This window comes from Echeneis naucrates, chromosome 10 (genome assembly GCF_900963305.1).
Source record: "Echeneis naucrates chromosome 10, fEcheNa1.1, whole genome shotgun sequence".
Lineage (NCBI taxonomy): Eukaryota > Metazoa > Chordata > Actinopteri > Carangiformes > Echeneidae > Echeneis > Echeneis naucrates.
Genome location: NC_042520.1, coordinates 13,683,816 through 13,700,493, shown reverse-complemented (window position 1 = coordinate 13,700,493; position 16,678 = coordinate 13,683,816). Strand labels below are relative to the sequence as shown.

Below are 16,678 nucleotides of genomic sequence, written 5' to 3'. Positions count from 1 at the left end.
TCACAGGGAGTGTGGGTACTGTGCCAGGGGAGGGAACTAAGTTTTCTCTGGCGTCAGCACATCTGCTATGGAAGATGATCTATCTCCCTCTCCCGTCACTACAGGACCATACATATGGCAGGAGAAGCAGAGTTTGCACATAAACTGCTCAGCGATAACACACAGCAGTGGAGACACGCCGGCGTGCTCAGTAATTATCTCAGCGTGATTTTGACCACAGCTGTAGAGGACACATTACATAAAAGCGAAGGGCTTCCACAGTCACTTTCAACCGACTGTGTAAACCGGCAGCTCAACTGTATTACAACCTCCTCAGATGTAGATGTCTCCACAGTGGAACAAGCTGAATCCTCTAAAACCGATTCATGACTTCATGGGTACGTTTAAACAACTCTAAATACTTAGCTAATGTCAGGATTACAATGTATTAACACATACACTAGATCTTTACAACAAGAGTTACCAGGAGTGTTTTCTAAGTGTTTCCACCACATCTGTAATTCTGCGAAATTTCTCTGACAAACATTGAGCTCCTCGTTCCAACTGTAGGTATAAAGTCACAAACAAAACATGGAGCCTTCTACGCCACACACAAAGAAATTGGATCGCACCGGCCTATTTGGCCTTTCAATTACCCAGAGTGACTAAATCATATTGGTGTTGTGCACACACCCTGTGAGTCCCAAAAAAAACAAAAAAAAAAAAAACACACAATTAGAAAGTATCGTTAGGTTACAGCATCTCTGAAAAATGAAGATAAATAACCTGGCACACCCAACGCTGTGTTCCAGTAATTGCCACACACAGGCACAGATGATTAAACAGTGTATGGACAACCACAACATGACCCATATGGATTTGACAGTCACCCCGGTTCATCGGGCACAGTAAACAGAATGACAAATGTGCATTTTCAGCTACTACTAAGCTCTGAGCAGGCTTCGTTTTCCACTCCCTCTGTCTACAGCTGTTCTCCACTTTTATTCCAGCTAAATCTGAGCACATCAGACTAATGCTATAAGACACGTCAGCCTGTTTGGAGGGAGCAGAGAACTAAAGATGTAGATGGAAATGATTGGGATTTCTGTTTGTCGGCCTCTCTCTTCTCTACGATGATACAACAGTTCATCGCATTTAAAGGAAAATACTCATACGCTACAACGATCACATGCCCTGTCCAACTGAACTTTCTAAGTGTGTGAGCCATGAACTGATGCTTGTGACTAATATTGTTGACATTGTTGAATGAAGAAGCACTGAGCTGTGCTTCATTCAATTAAACTTCCCTAGAGGGCGCAACGGCAAATGAACTAGAGTCTAACAGACTCCCACTACCACCCATCACTCCGCTAATCAGACAGCAGCCACGAGGGACAAACACCACATTGAAAATTTCATTCTCCCTACATGGAGGCCGCTCTTTGTTTGATTAAAAAAAGAATTAGAAATAAATAAAAAATCTGCTATTCTTTTAAGCCAAAGACATTTGCTTCATCGAATGTTTGGATTCTCAGATTTAAATTTGACAGAAGAATGGTCAAATCAGAAATCAAATGAAATTTATTCAGATAACACCAAATCATGACAAAGTTACATCAGGGCACTTTAACTATAGCACAGGTCTCGACCAAACCCTTATTTGAGTTGTTAAAGAGACCCAACAAATCCCTCCAAGAGCAAGACCTTCCTTTAAGAGGCAGACACCTAGGGCAGAACCGAAGGAGGAGAGATGGGGTGGTGGCAGAGAGAGAAGCAGAGGCAGTGAGAGTGAGTGTGTGCACTCGCAGATATTAGCAGTAGGGGAGAAGAAGAGCTTACTGTACAATGGGGAGCGAGTAGAAGTGTGCAATGATACCTAAAGGCAACTGCTGCAGCAGGTACAGAGTGGGGACATGGAGTCCTTGTACGTCACTTTCCATGTACACTTAGGATATAGGATAGGATATATAGGTACATAAAATACATACATGTACATAAAAAATGTAAAAGAAGAACTCAATGGATGCTGAGAAAGAACGTACCAGTACACATCTTCAACACTGCATGTACTATGTACACTATTGTTTGAGTCTGAATAGTGTGATGTTGCAAGTTGGGAAAAAAAAAGGAAAATAAGTGTGAATTTGAGTGGTACTTTATTTGGAGCGTCCTTCTTTCATTATATAGTGTTAGGATGTAATTTGTAGTATGAAGAAACTTATGATTACGTGATAATGCATATGTGGTTAAAGGCTGTTTGGCAGTGTGCATTGTAATGACTCTATATATATAAACTGATACATACATGATTTTCAGAAATAAAGATTACTATTCTGCAAGATTAGCAAATGAGAATAACCTGCCAACTAACAAGCCGTTAAAACAGCACTACATAAAAGCCATAGCTGCGTGTAATGGCTGTGCCAAATCGTACAACGGCTGTTTTAGCGTTGCTGGAAGATATTGCACAATACAGACGAGAACAGGTCTTCAGAGACTGCACTGATTTTGTGGCTCATGATGATAACTGGCTAATGAGCCACCAGATCTTAGGCTTCCAAATAATGAGTTTTCGTTTCTCAGTTTGATCAACTGTTATTTCATGTTCACAGTCAAATAAAATTGTGGGGGTTTTTTTTTCTTTTCAGTTGTTTCTTAAATGATTCTACCATTTCTCCTCAAAACTAAACTAAATGTTGACCATTTATACGGAATCGAGCCCATTGGGGGGCGTTCCTATCCATTCATAGTAAATAGCGGGCATTGTCTGAAGGCATGTACGTACAGTTTCAGGATGATTGAGATGCAGGCGGGTTAAAATGTGTGAGCAGCTAATGGGGTTTTTTTTTGGTGGTTTTTTTAATTATGACAAAAACCCTGTGTATGCACAAGCCCTGTTTTATGTGTATACCAATTTCTAAATATTTACTGTAATATGGTCTTATAGTCACCAAAAAGCTAATATTTCAAAAAAGTGATTCATGTGATTGAAATGTGATTCATTTTTACAGCAATACCTGCTGGAGAAATAATGATTTAACACAAATAAAAATAACCTAAACCTTTAACCAAAACATTTTTGTCGCCCAGGCGTAAGACCTGTTTGATGAAAGATGAGGAGCGATTGACTATGTCCGTTATAACCATATGTTACATGTGATTGATCATGCGATCCTCTTGAAGCTAATTTGAGAGATTACTGTGCTACTTGACAAATGAGTCTCATTGCTCACTTCCAGTGAACAATAAAGCTTTTGGCTCCACTGTGTTCTTATCTGTAAATCCTAGAAGCCAAAAAAAAAATGCAGGCAAAAGTATTAAACTGATCATTTATTTTGGAAATAGTCTCAGAGGCTGACAAGCCAATCCATTTTATCTAGTCCTTCCGACTACTCCACGCGTGGCTCATGTTTGCTTCATTGTCAAGCTGATGGATCCAATGACGTGAGCGGTAAGGAGGTCTTCCTGTTTATCTAATACAGTTGTAAACCTTTTAAAAAAGCAAATTAGTTCATCTGGAGTTGGGATCGTCTTGTCTAAACACTGTCCAAAGTAATTTGTTCATGACTGACTGTATTTTGAATAGTGAGGAAAGCATTTTTCGTATATAGCGTTAACCTCATTACCTACAAGGTGTCTGAGTAAGGAACTGCTCATACTGGGAAAAGATACACTGCAGTTTAAATATCCTCCACATACGGCTGTTTTCAGTTTTTCTGGCTGATTAGAGCTCACATGTTGGGTGGAGTTGAGGCCAGAGTCACTAAATTCTCAGTACTTATAAAGATGATAGAGGTGCAGACTCTGTTCCTATAACAAATGCACCAAATCCCCCACATAGTCCTACAAAGAGCTATAATCACTCAAAATAACCAGAAACATTTGTTTGTTCTTGTGAAACTATAATATTGGACAACAAAGTCAAAATTTCCTCCTAAAGTGTGCAGATCTAGGAAGTTTATTCAGTGATGGCAGTGGCTGCACAAGTCTGATTATGATGCCAGATTCACCACAGTGTGTGTGTGCGTGCGTGCGTGCGTGCGCGCGCATGTGGTCTTTGCAGCACTGTGTGTGACAGCAGTGGGAGGAAGGAAGTCAAATGCCATCTCATCTTCCATGAGCTTCTGTCCCTGAGGTTGACTTGTTACGTAACTGATGCTAACACTGTCATGACCCCCCCCGACACACACCCCCCCCCCCCAAGTCCCCAGTGCGTTCCCTGCATTTCCCTTAACTTGTGTGTCCTTTGTCTCCCCCTATCTGTCTTGTCTGTCACGTCAGTGTGTGTCTTGGGTGTGGGCAGGCTCCTCTGCTCAGTTTCAGCTGCTGGCTCCGGTCTGTGCTGTTACCACACAGTCTTTAACATCAACACACCTGCTCTGAACCGCCTGGTCTACTCACCAGGCTCTGCTCACCATCTTTGCCAGTTCGTTGTCCAACCTCGCTTGGATCTTTCTGCCTCTCGCTCAGTCCCAACTCACTCAGACGAGCGCCCTCCTTGCGCTTCTGAACTCCTTCACAGTACATGATCTCCTACCTCCCAGACCATCACGATCCCTCCTGCCCCAATCCACTACCCTGGAACCCCTGAGCCCTCCATTTGTCTACCAAAAAAAAAAAAAACCTTCCTTAAACCTGCCTGACATGTTTAGTTTCTGCAATTAGTTCCAATTCTGTTTTCTGCTGAAACATAAAGACAGAACAATGGCCACCTCCTCTAGGACATTATACCGATTTTGAATATGGCAGAGTTAAGCAAAAAACACACTTGGTTTGGAAGTGGTTACTGTAAAAACAAAACAAGAGGCAGGCATTAACATCTGTGTCAGGACATGTACTCCACTCTGCCATGTGAAAGTGACCATCATGTACCTGCCTAAGCCTTTCTTTATTATATTTATTATATATAAATATATTTTGAATATATTTTATTCAAAAAAGACAAAATAATAGCTTTGTCAGTGAATGTTGGAAGATGAACATAATAACTGTTGATTACTCTAAAAAAGTCTTCAGTAAAAAAAGTCAGGAAGTTATGCTTTTTTTTTTTTTTTTTTAAACTATGCCTTCTTATGACAGAGTGGAGTGTTAGAGCTACAGCCCAGTGCAATTAATAAGGTGATCCTGAGCATACAAGACCATCATTGTTCATTGTGAGTATTACAATAGAAAGATATCTATGTTAAGTCTGATTTTGACATCAAGAGTCTGGCTCTGAAACTATGTACCCCACATCAGATGCAGCACCGAGCCTCAGAAAGGTGCTAATCTTTTCAAAACACTATGATCACCCTGATTATAGTGAGGCTCTCTCTATCAGTGAGGCTGTAATTACACTATTCCTCTACATCCCTGCAAGGCTTCCCTTCTCCTCCACCTCATCCTCTCCTTGCTCACTCTCTCTTTGTCTCACACCGAGACAGAAACCCACACGCAGACGCACGCGCGCACACACAGACAGACTGTGTGTGGGTCAGCGCAGCAGCAGCGGCTGCAGACAGGAGCAGAGGTCGGCCGCACCCTGCTATTATTCCTGGAGTCCTGGTCTTTTTAAAGACAGCGCTGTGGCACATTGAGTGACGGCTCAATGGAAGGCCTGCTGGGAGCTTACTAGCAGGTGAGGAATCAGATGAGCCTGAGGGAGAACACACACAGGGGGATGCAGCGCAGGCACACAGACTGCTACACACTTACACACCAGTAGACACACAAATGTTGCCAGTCATGAGTGAAACAGGCAAGACATAAAACCCACAGAAGCACACATACATGCAACAATGCATGACTGCAGAGACATACATACACACACACACACATATGGGTGTGAGGTAATAAGCTAGTGGTGCCCTCCAGGGATAGAGCCAGTGGTCACAGAGAGGGTGAGGGGAAGCAGCTGGCTGCTGAAATACTTCCCCTCCTAGCACTGTAATTTCCTCCCAGAGGCACACCTGGGCCGGCAGTCATTCACACATATATATTGTATCTGTGTGTGTGTGTGTGTTCCAGCTTGGCACCATATGTGTGCGTATGTCTTTACACAGGTGTACATTGATGACTACTGCTGCTGAGTCCTGCTGAAATTGACTTTTTAAATACTGCCTCCAGTTAACACCTTCCATTCAACGCTCCATACATTTATTCTGGACCTCCATCTATAATATGAGGTTCACAGCCCATATTTAACTGCACTATTATGGTTCACTGAGGTTTTTGTTTCCAGATCCTGGAATCTACTAAGTTTTGGATTTCCTCTGCTAAAAACGGGTTAGGCTCGGCCTCAGACGTGCCTTGGCAAACAGCATTGTTTACATAGGCTACACGTGGTTAAGGAATTCTTCCTGATAACTACTGATTTTAGAGCTTAACAGCAGCTTAAATACTCTGAGGACTGGCCGCTCCTGAATACATTTACCCTTAAGATTACGTGGCTACCTTCCTTCAGGGGGAATGGGGAGACAGTGCTGGAATGGGTACATGTTGCTTTGGGGTCAGATTAGGTAATGCAATAAAGAATTAATCTACTGCACTTTGTTTGCTACGTGGAAAATCCTTGTTTATTACAATGTTTTCACTGCCACAGATGGCTAAACTAGGGATTCGGTTATCTGACTGCACATAATGCCTGACCCCTCTCGTTCTTTTAGGCATGCACATATATGACCATAATCTCACTAACTGTAATTTCTCTTTAAAAATGTTCCCATCCACTTGACGCTCTCGGCACAGCAGGTCAGAAATAGGGTGATTAGACGATGTGTCTCAAAAATAAGCCACGTAATAATGTGTGAAGGATGTCGCCTTTTGGATAATTCAGGTGGCTCTTTGGGATTTCAACACCAGGCACGCTGTTCTGCAAAGTGTCTAGCGGGACACCATGTTACACACTGTGGATGAGTTCAGGCTATGAGTTGTGCATGTGTTGGTGCTTCAATCTCAAACATGGGTCTCCTCTTAAAACCCTTGCACCATATGACGATCCTTGTGTCACAGGCAGAGGCAGAACAGAGGGGAGAAGGAAGGGGATTGAAGTCAGAGAGAGAGACAAGATGGGCAGAGAGGAAGTGGTGTTCTCCAGGGAGCCCCCTTCATTTTCGGGATTTGGGAAGCAGACATTAAGCCGCGGTGACTAGCGCCACTGGCCTCTGTCTGACCTGCTTCAGCTTCCTCTCAGCCCAGACTGAGGCTGATGCGTCATTGTATCAGTGCCGTGCAACGTGGCCTACACAGACGACACAGCACAACAGCACTGACCTAACGGCATCACGTCGGTCCAGAACAACCAAACATAAAAAAAACCAAAAACAAAAAAAAACAAAACAACAATAACAGAAAAAACATAACTAGAAGGACACAGAACAGCATAATAAAACAAATGCAGGCTTTGAGCAGGCGTATGTTTGCAGTAACTGGCCCCGTTGTCAGTTCTTGCCCACTGTTAGCCCACCAGCTAATTGCAATGGCCCTACCCCAGAGGCAGCAGGGAGCAATTCTGCCAATACGACCAACAAAATACAACTAAAGTAGCAAGAAAGGGGTTACTGCTTTGTAATTACCTCCTCATCCTGCTGTAGAGCATCCTAAAACACTGCTGAATGTTATGTTTGTTAACAGTCAGCAGCCTGTCATGCTGCCTCTTGAGTGCTAAAAAGAGCACTCAGAGATAGGAAATTGTAAAAAAACAAACAAACACAAAGCTTATTTATGTGTAACGTTATCATGGGATTGAGGTCTAGGTTGCAGGCTAGGTGAAGAGGATTATGGGAAAAAGCCCCCTGGAAGAGCAAAAGCACAGCACTGGCAGACACGCACATGTTAAGAACAGACAGCTGAAGCCACGCACCAACACAAACAGTCCAGTCCCCCTGTACACGACACTAAAATCCATGTTCATTGTCCAACCTCAAAAAAATAAAAAATAAAAAAATAAAAAATAAAAATAAAAAACCTAACATCTGCACGCACCAGAGGATGAATGGAGTATCTATAGGGCAGAAAGCAGCAAGTGAAGCCAGACCCAGAGACAGAGTGTAAAATTAGCAGATACAGAAAAACATTGATCAAAAGCACAGATAAAAGTAGGAGATAAACTGAAATTGTAAGCTGGGAGGAAAAGACAGATTGAACGATGAAGCTCCGTCCGCAAGGCGAAAAAATGAATGGCAATCCTTCGTTTTCTATTGCTGCAGCAATTAATTGACGAATGTGCCACATTAATAATAAAGCTTGCTCTCTCCACTTAGGCCATTGATTCACACCTCCTCAGCGAATGGTGTAAGAAACCGATCAATCTCGCTCCGTCTTCATCTCTCTTTCTCTCCTTCTTGAGCTCTTCTACCTTGCTAAATATAACTTTCTTATCCCTGTCTTTAGCCAGGAAATGAGTCCAACACTCAATAACTGGCTGTGAATTAAGCAGTCTCGGTGAAGGATATCTCCAGAAATCATTGATTGATTATTCATTAATTTGCTAATTTTCCTGATTGATCTACGGAGAATGATTGTGTGAGGAGGAGAATATGAGGGGATAAGAGTGGAGAGGAAATAATTTCATTTGGTTCCAGCTGGAGGGGAAAAGAAACAGAGGGTGCTGTGAGGCAGAAGGCTCTGTAATGTGTCCATGTGGCTGTGATATTAGTGATCGGATGGAACAACTGGGAGGTAAACCTTACGTTTACATAATGTTGTGGTGTAGAATGGCTGAGACAAAAGATAAAAAAGGAAAAAGAGAAGAGAAATGGAGAGAGCGAGAGATCCACATCAAATGTGACTGGGAGCAGCACATGCCTGCTTGTATGTCTGTCCGTCAGTCCGTCTGTCTGCTTAGCCTTGAAAATCCCAGCAATCGAAGCCAGACGACCACAGAACTCATACCCACGCCATACATACAGGCACACAGACACACAAACGCACGCACACTGAGGCCAGCTCTATCCTACGCTATTGATCTGCACCCCACTCTTCATTAGAAAGAAAGATTCAAAGGAAACAAGGAGCAGTGAGATGTGTTGCGTTTGTGTCTGCGCGTCTCCTTTTGTGTGTTCAGAAGCGCATATATATATGATCAAGGGAGTTGTGTAAGCTTCATGTTGTTACATCCTTTATGTGAGTGAGTTTCCCTGTAGGTTTTCCTTTCTTTTCAGTTCAACGTGTGTGTGTGTTCATGCTCACATGTGTGTGTCTGTGTGTGGATGTACAGCCAGGTATCAGTAACAGTGGGAACAGATCTGTGTTACTCTAATGCAGTCTGTCCTCGCTGGGTGTTCCTATGGAAACTCTCTCTCTCTCTCTCTCTCTCTAGGTATATTATTAGACATTCTTGAGTCAACTGCTCAGAATAGGAAGACAGATTTTTCTATTGCAATATGCTTGTTATGAAGTGCTTTGACTCTGATTGTAGAACATGGCTCTTTGAGCATATTTTTGCTTGGGTGATTAGTTGACATGCAGACTCTTGCACTAGTCTGGGTCACAATTGATTGGCTCTAAGTCATTGGATCAGTCACAGTGATTGGACAGCCATTTCTACAGACAAGCCTGAGACATGCTTTGCAGGAATATTTATCCCAGCAGTTTTTAACAATACAGCTTACAATACTGGAAAAGTGGTATTTTCTGGGACGTTCTCTTGTTTTCGACTCTTTCTTTCTATTTTTGCTAAGCAGAACAATAAGATGCATAAATAACATGTACTCTGGATCACCTTGTATGAGACGTCGCACTTTTAAATGAAGGATCAATTCTGTGCCTGTTCGAGTTACAATATCTTTTCAGTTTAATTTTGAAACTGCTTTTAAATTGAAGTGTCACAGTATTTGAACCTGGTATCTATGAGAGCGCATTTTTTAGATGGTGCAGTGAATAATACAAGTTGCATTCTGTATTGAGGAATGACATTTCTCCTGTACCATTTTGCCCTCAGGCCTTAAATTTATAAAAGATTGAAATCATGCGTTACTATGCCGTCTCACATTTGACTGAAAAATGGAAAATTAACGACTCCGTTTTTAAAAACGCATGAATATTTAAAAATCATTGAGTATCATTTATTTCCTTTATTTAGTGTTTAGCTGGAAGACAAAGTAAAAACAATATTGTAAGAAATTCCATTCATTAATTTGATTAAAGTGTTTCATTTTTTCCTCTTATTTTATTTCTCTGTAATTTTATAAAAAAAAATAATAATAATTTTGGAGTAATATAAATCCAAACTGAGGAACAGAGGACTTTACCTTACCTTACCTTTACCTTTACCTGCGCATATGCATATTAAAATATTTGTCCTGCTTTGCTGAGATCCATGAAATATCAAACTGCACATATTATACTGCCTCTAAAATAATAGCCCTTGTTGTTCCAGATCATTTATTTCATGTGCAGAGAGCAGAGGACTGAGGCAGATACCATGATAAACCAAAGGCCTGCGTGCTGGCTCTTTGCTGTTAAGGCAGCCAAGGCGAGCGAGAAAAAAAAAAAAAAAAAAAAAAGTGTGTTACCTCACCAATCAAACATGTAGCTCAATTTTTCACTCCTTGCCCGTTGGAACATTAGTGCAGTGACAGGGGGATTCATATGAGTTTGGGTAGGTGTGATAATTTTGACAGCAGGATATGTTCACTGTCTCTGCAATAGTTTGATATGATTACATAACCAGGTGTGTATGGGAAAGATTGGTTTAATACTCTAGTATAGTCTATAGTTTGTTTAGGGAAGAACAACCTCAGCTTTGTGCAGTGTTGCAGAATTTTCTGCAGACAACATCAGCCAAACATCAACAAAAAGTCAAATTTGTGAGTAATATTAATTCTTCTTTGGGCTTAAAATTTAAGGGGTAAAAAAAAGGGAGGGGGGAAGACTTAGCTTGCAGCATGCAAGTTAAAAATAGAGAAGCGGGAGCTGAGGGGGGTATGAGCAGCATCCTGCCGAGGCTGTACAAAAGTGTAGGGTGGCACAGAGGGGGGCACAGACTGACCTCTGGCGTGGTAGTCGGCGGCCTGGCTGCTGATAGGGACTTTCTTTATGGCTGAAGAGCGATAGACGATGTGTGTCCTTCCTACTCCTCCTCCCTCTTCCTCCTCTTCAATCACTCCATCGCCCCTCTCCACCGGCTCAATAAAAAATTCTTCTTGCTCCGTCCTGATCATACCAGCCTGAAAGAGAAAGGAGAGAATTCATTGGATGACACAGAGAGGGTGAACACCATGGTCGCCATATAACGACTCGCTTCTGCTCCTCCTTACCCTATCCATCCTTTGTTTCCTCTCTTGCCCTGATATTTTAAAACCAGCTTTACTCCATTGCTGCGTTAGCAAGAAGAGGAAGGGATAGCAATGATGTCTAACAGACCTAAAGGCCCGAGTGACACCTGGCATCCAAAATGGACAACACATGGGGCGGAGATGAGTCTGTCTTACTCCTATCCTGAACTAACACATTCTGTCAGGTAATTCCCCACCTCACACACACACACACACACACACACACACACACACACACACACACACACACACACACACACACACACACACACACACACACACACACACACACACACACACACACACACACACACACAGCAGCCATGCACAAATGCAAGCTCACAGAAAGTGAGGTTGTGGGGGGGCCTGAAAGACACGGAGAGAAGTGAAGAAATGTGCATGCAGAAAACACACAAAAAAGGAGTTGCATGCACACACACGGGGAAAACAGGCACTGGGAAATTTGCCCGTCACTCTCTCTTATTCCATCTGTCTGTTTAAGACAACTGGTAATTACCAAGGCAACGCACTGCTGTAGAGGAAAGCCATTGGGAAGAACACACAGAGAGAATGGTGAGGCTTTGGAGGGGAAGAGCGCAAAAAAAAAAAAAAAAAAAATAATGAAAAAGCGAGAGGGCATTGATCCGATCAGCATGTCCCTGCTACTCTCCTCCCTCCTAATGATGAGCAGTTAAAGAGAGGAAAGTCAGCTGATGATAAAAAAAAAATACAGCATATATTACAAAAGAATGTGCGATTGTGGAGAGACAATGGGAGTCAGGAAACTGGCCTAGCAGCACAAAGACCAGATTCATGAAACTGACTGTAATAGTCAGTTATAGTCAGTACAGTCAGCTAATAGGCCTTTTTCAGAGATGGAAAACTATTTGACTGGAGTGTAAACATTCAAATGACCATTTAACCCCTTTACCCTATCATACTGAATATTTTTCATTTTTACATATCAGATTTTTCCTACGGATATTATTCTATTCTATACACAGGGATCCCTCTGTTCCTCCACCTCCAATTGCTTTTGTGAAGAGCTTCCTCCTAATAACCAAGTGATTAAATGGGTTGCAAATTTAGGCTATATTTTGGCCCACGTTACAGAGGCCAGAAAGCAGGGCAAACTGTGAAACACATGACGGCAAACAAAACACAAGGCAATTACCACACATGCACCACTGTGCTACATAAACAAGCAATTATGGTCTGTATTTTTCTGAGGTCCCACTGAGTTGTGATCTCTCAAACATCGTTATATTGATTTAACCTCAAATTAGTATAAGAAAGAAAAAAAAAAAAAAAAAAAAAAAAAAAAAAAAAAATATATATATATATATATATATATATATTGCCCACTTTGTATGTGCAGTGATGGCAGAAGCTGTTCACTCCCAACATCAGTGTCCAAAGTGTCTATGCTCTGTGGTACAACAAAGTGTATGGAGCATGGATGTAACAAAAGACTAAGACAGTTTTAATGTAGGAAAGCTCTATTCTTTTGCATGCACAGCTCTTGTTGAAGGTAGAAATAAAATGTAGGCTCCTTCAATACCACAGAGAAGCTAATTTGAAAAGAGCTAGATATTTACTAGAGCACCCCCCCCACCCCCACATTAGTCTGAGGCTTAGGTCCCAGAAGGATGTCAACAAGCCGCTGACCTGCCCTCACTCTCACTCATTTTCTTTTCCCTCTTTCTGCATTCACCTCTCTCTCGCTCCCTGTCTCTCTCTTTCTTTCTTCTCATCCCTCCATTTTCAGGAGCCGTGGTGTAGCATTCCGATCGGAGCTGATGGATCTGTGATGGTGCATGCATTCCCACTCCAGAATACCAAGCAGAGGGGAGAGGAGAGCCGTGTCAAAGAAAAAAGATGACATGTGGGACTGGGAGACATGGTTGGATCGATCAGAGCCAGCATAACAGGGGAGGAGGGTTAGAAAGAGGGGAAGGTGTGAGGGAACCGAAGAGCTGGACACATCCTTTGAAAAGCTAAAGTGAATAAAGCATCAAAGTATTTGCACACATTTCCATTCCTTTATCTCTTCTAAAGCTGCAGTGGCCAAGTCCTGGTCGAGGGGATTACAGAGTTTGTCCAAACACTGTGTCCAGAACAAATGAAAGAAACTGGCAGAACACTGCAAGCCCTGATATGCCGACGCAAGTTTTGTTGTTCAAAAACATGGTTCAGGGCCACATAGTGATAAGATGTAGATGGAAATCAAACTTGGTGGGAATATAATTCAAAATCTCTGGCTATATCGGTGTGTATTTAATAAATCAAATAAAAAAAAAAGAAGCTAGACTTAAAACAGAAACATATTTGAACCATTTTCCTAAATTAATGAAACAAGTGTGTTTAAACTCTGACTGGGGGATCCCGAGGCGCTCCCAGGCCAGTAAGGAAATATAATCTCTCCACCTGGTGCCAGGTCTGCCCCGAGGTCTGCTCCTAGTCAAAAGTGCCAGGAGGAGCTCCCTAGGGATGCCCTGGTGACATCCTTATCAGATGCCTGAACCACCTTAACTGGCTCCTTTCCACGCAAAAGAGCAGCAGCTCAACTCCGAGTATGTCCCAGATGACTGAGCTTCTCACCCTCTCTCTAGGGGAAATCCACACACCCTGCAGCGAAAACCCATTTTGGCCGCTTGTATCCGTGATCTTGTTCTGTCGTCATTACCTGCCGCTCATGACCATAGGCGAGGGTAGGAATGAAGATTGTCTGGCACATTGAGACCTTCTGGCTGTGGCTCTCCCTTTTCATGACAACGGCGCAGTGCAGCAAATGTAGCACAGCACCCGCTGCCCCGATTCTCCGGTCAATCTCACACCTCATAGTTCCCTCACTCGTGAACAAGACCCCAAGATACTTGAACCCCTTAACTTGGGACAAGGTCTGCAATCCCTTGGTTTCCTACTGAGGCACTGATCCTCGTCCCTGCCGCTTCACACTTGCAAACCGATCAAGTGAGCGCTGTAGCTCTAAGGCTGATGGTGCCAAAAGGACCACATCATCTGCAAAAAACAATGATGCAATCCTACTGACCTATAAGCCTTCCTCACCACAGCTGCGCCTCGAAATCCTGCCCATGAATATCACAAACAGAATTGAAGATGAGGCACAGCCTGGCAGCAGCCAACACCCACCGGAAATGAGGCCGACTTGCTCCAGAATATCAAAGCTCTCGTTTTGGGCATATAGGATTTGGTTGGCTCTCAGAAGTCACCCCCACACTCCCGCAACACCTCCCACAGAACATCCCTGGGAACCCGGAGGTGGGAGTTGAAGGCTTTTCAGACAAGGGCTTTTCCCCCAGACATTCCCAGTTTACCTTCACTACTGGTTTGGGTCTGCCAGGTCTGTCCAGGGGTTTCCCCTGCCACCTGACCCTACTCACCACCAGGTGGCGATAAGCTGACAGCACTTCCCCTCTCTTTGCACAAATGTCCAAAATACGCTGTCTCGGGTCAGATGATACAATTACAAAATCGATCACTGACCTCTGGCTTAGGGTGCTCTGGTACCAAGTACAATTATGAACGCCCTTGTGTTCGAACATGCTGTTCATTATTGACAAACTGGGGCTAGCACAGAAGTCTAATAATAGAACACGACTCTGGTTCACATGGCGGTGCAGTTCCTCCCAATCACATCCCCCCAGGTATCTCAGTCATTGCCAACGCGCATTGAAGTCTCCCAGTAGTACCACGGAGTGCCCCAGCGGAGCCCTCTGCAGGGCTCCAGCCAAGGTCTCCAAGAAGGCCGAATACTTTGAACTGCTGTTTGCTGCAGACACACAGATGACAGTAAGCGTTTTCTCTGCTGCGTAGGAAGGCGACCTCTCTGGTGTAGTGGCGTAAACTTCAACACACCGGTGCTTAGCTGGGCACTTGTGAGTATCCCTACACCCACCTGGCGCCTCATGCCCTGGGCAACTCCAGAGAAGAAGAATAGCCCCTAACCAGGAATTTGGATCCGGAGCCAAGGCTATGTGTGGAGGTAAGCCCCACCATAGCACAAAGAATATGCTGTCAAACTATGTTTCAAACTATTCAGAACATATAATATCATATTAGTTTATAACCCTAATTGTCTACTATGAGGTGTAAAAATGTAATTTTTCAATCAGTCTGGAGTATCTAGTAATTCCCCTGCTTCTACAAAATGTTATTCCTCAATCAGAAATAATCCTTCAGGGATTTCTAAGGCACCAGCTGTCTTGCTAGCTGCTGCTCTCTCATTACAGTAAAGTTGTTGTGCTCCTTTGGGTGATTACCCAAAAGTTATCGCCACTATGCCCACATGATACAATTAATTCGGACACAACTGCTTTCTATATCTTAATGTAACCTGCAGCGATTATAAAACATGATTAGTAGGTTATTGTAAAAGATTTTCACTTCATACAGAATGTATCGGCGCACATCCGACTGAAAAGGTCATGGTGGAGCATCTTTGTCATTATTCTTCAGTGTCTCCAGGGTTTCTGCTTCCCTGCCACCACGACAGCTGACAATTTGCATACAGACCCGGCAATATAGATAGTACACAACATTGTGTGAGAAAAAAAATACCAACTGTTCAATGGCCTCTTGCTCCAGCCACAGTCAGTGCTTAAAATGTTAATGATCCCGAAATGATCATCTCGGGAAGTTTTTACAAATTATAGTTACATATCAAAATAATCTGCAAACTTTTCTGTTTAGCGTTTTAACAGTTTAATCTTCTAGTAGAAATTTGATCCATTGAAAAGTGTTACTTGAAGCAAATGGAACCACTTTCCTCGGGAAGACAGGCTATTGGTAAAGTTTTCAAACATTATTTTTCATTGTATCCATTAGCACAAAAGAAAAATTGATTCATCTCAATTTAATTATGTTATTTGCTAAATACAACTCAGATTAGGCCAGGAAATAAGTTCCCATTATAGGAATAATAATAGATATTACTCCAGTTATGTATCATATATTTTAAGGACGGAAAACATTGTGCAACAAGAGCATGTGCACCAGCTCCACATTATCACAGTTTAACATTTATAAATGGGATATAATTACTGTCACGGCCAATGAGATGGTGACACTAACCACAACCCTCCCTGTGAGACTTGAAGCCCTTCGGCAGGTTCCAAATCCAGACCCTGCACGTTGAGTGTCCAGTTACAACAAGAGGATCCTCTGTGTTTAAATGCACACCAAGCTCTATTTGAAGATCTGAAAGGAGTAACTCGAGTCCTGAGTAAGTGTCCTGAGGGGCACGTGAGACAGATGAGTAGAGGAAAAGCAGCGATGGAGTGGAATAGCGGATGTTGTGGTGAGGATCAAAGTCACACCCGGTCGGGGCCCTTCAGCTCAGTCCACTGCTGGTAGTCTGTGCGTGTGTGTTTGATCTGGTGTCACCAAGCGTGGATGTGTTTGATCTGATTCATCGTCCTGCT

The 16,678-nt window shown here is 42.8% G+C and overlaps 1 protein-coding gene across 5 annotated transcripts in view; it reads right to left on the bottom strand.

Moving 5' to 3' along the window:
* LOC115049921 (A disintegrin and metalloproteinase with thrombospondin motifs 2) overlaps positions 1-16,678 on the bottom strand; it is a 102,904-nt gene that overhangs the window by 44,978 nt on the left and 41,248 nt on the right. For 4 of the 5 annotated variants that reach the window (XM_029512543.1, XM_029512546.1, XM_029512545.1 and 1 more), the window contains exon 3: positions 10,949-11,126. In XM_029512543.1, coding sequence (XP_029368403.1) covers positions 10,949-11,126 — 178 coding nt within the window. Of the gene's footprint in view, positions 1-765; positions 781-3,423; positions 3,445-10,948; positions 11,127-16,678 lie in introns of all 5 variants that reach the window. The other variant, XM_029512548.1, reaches the window with a different exon arrangement.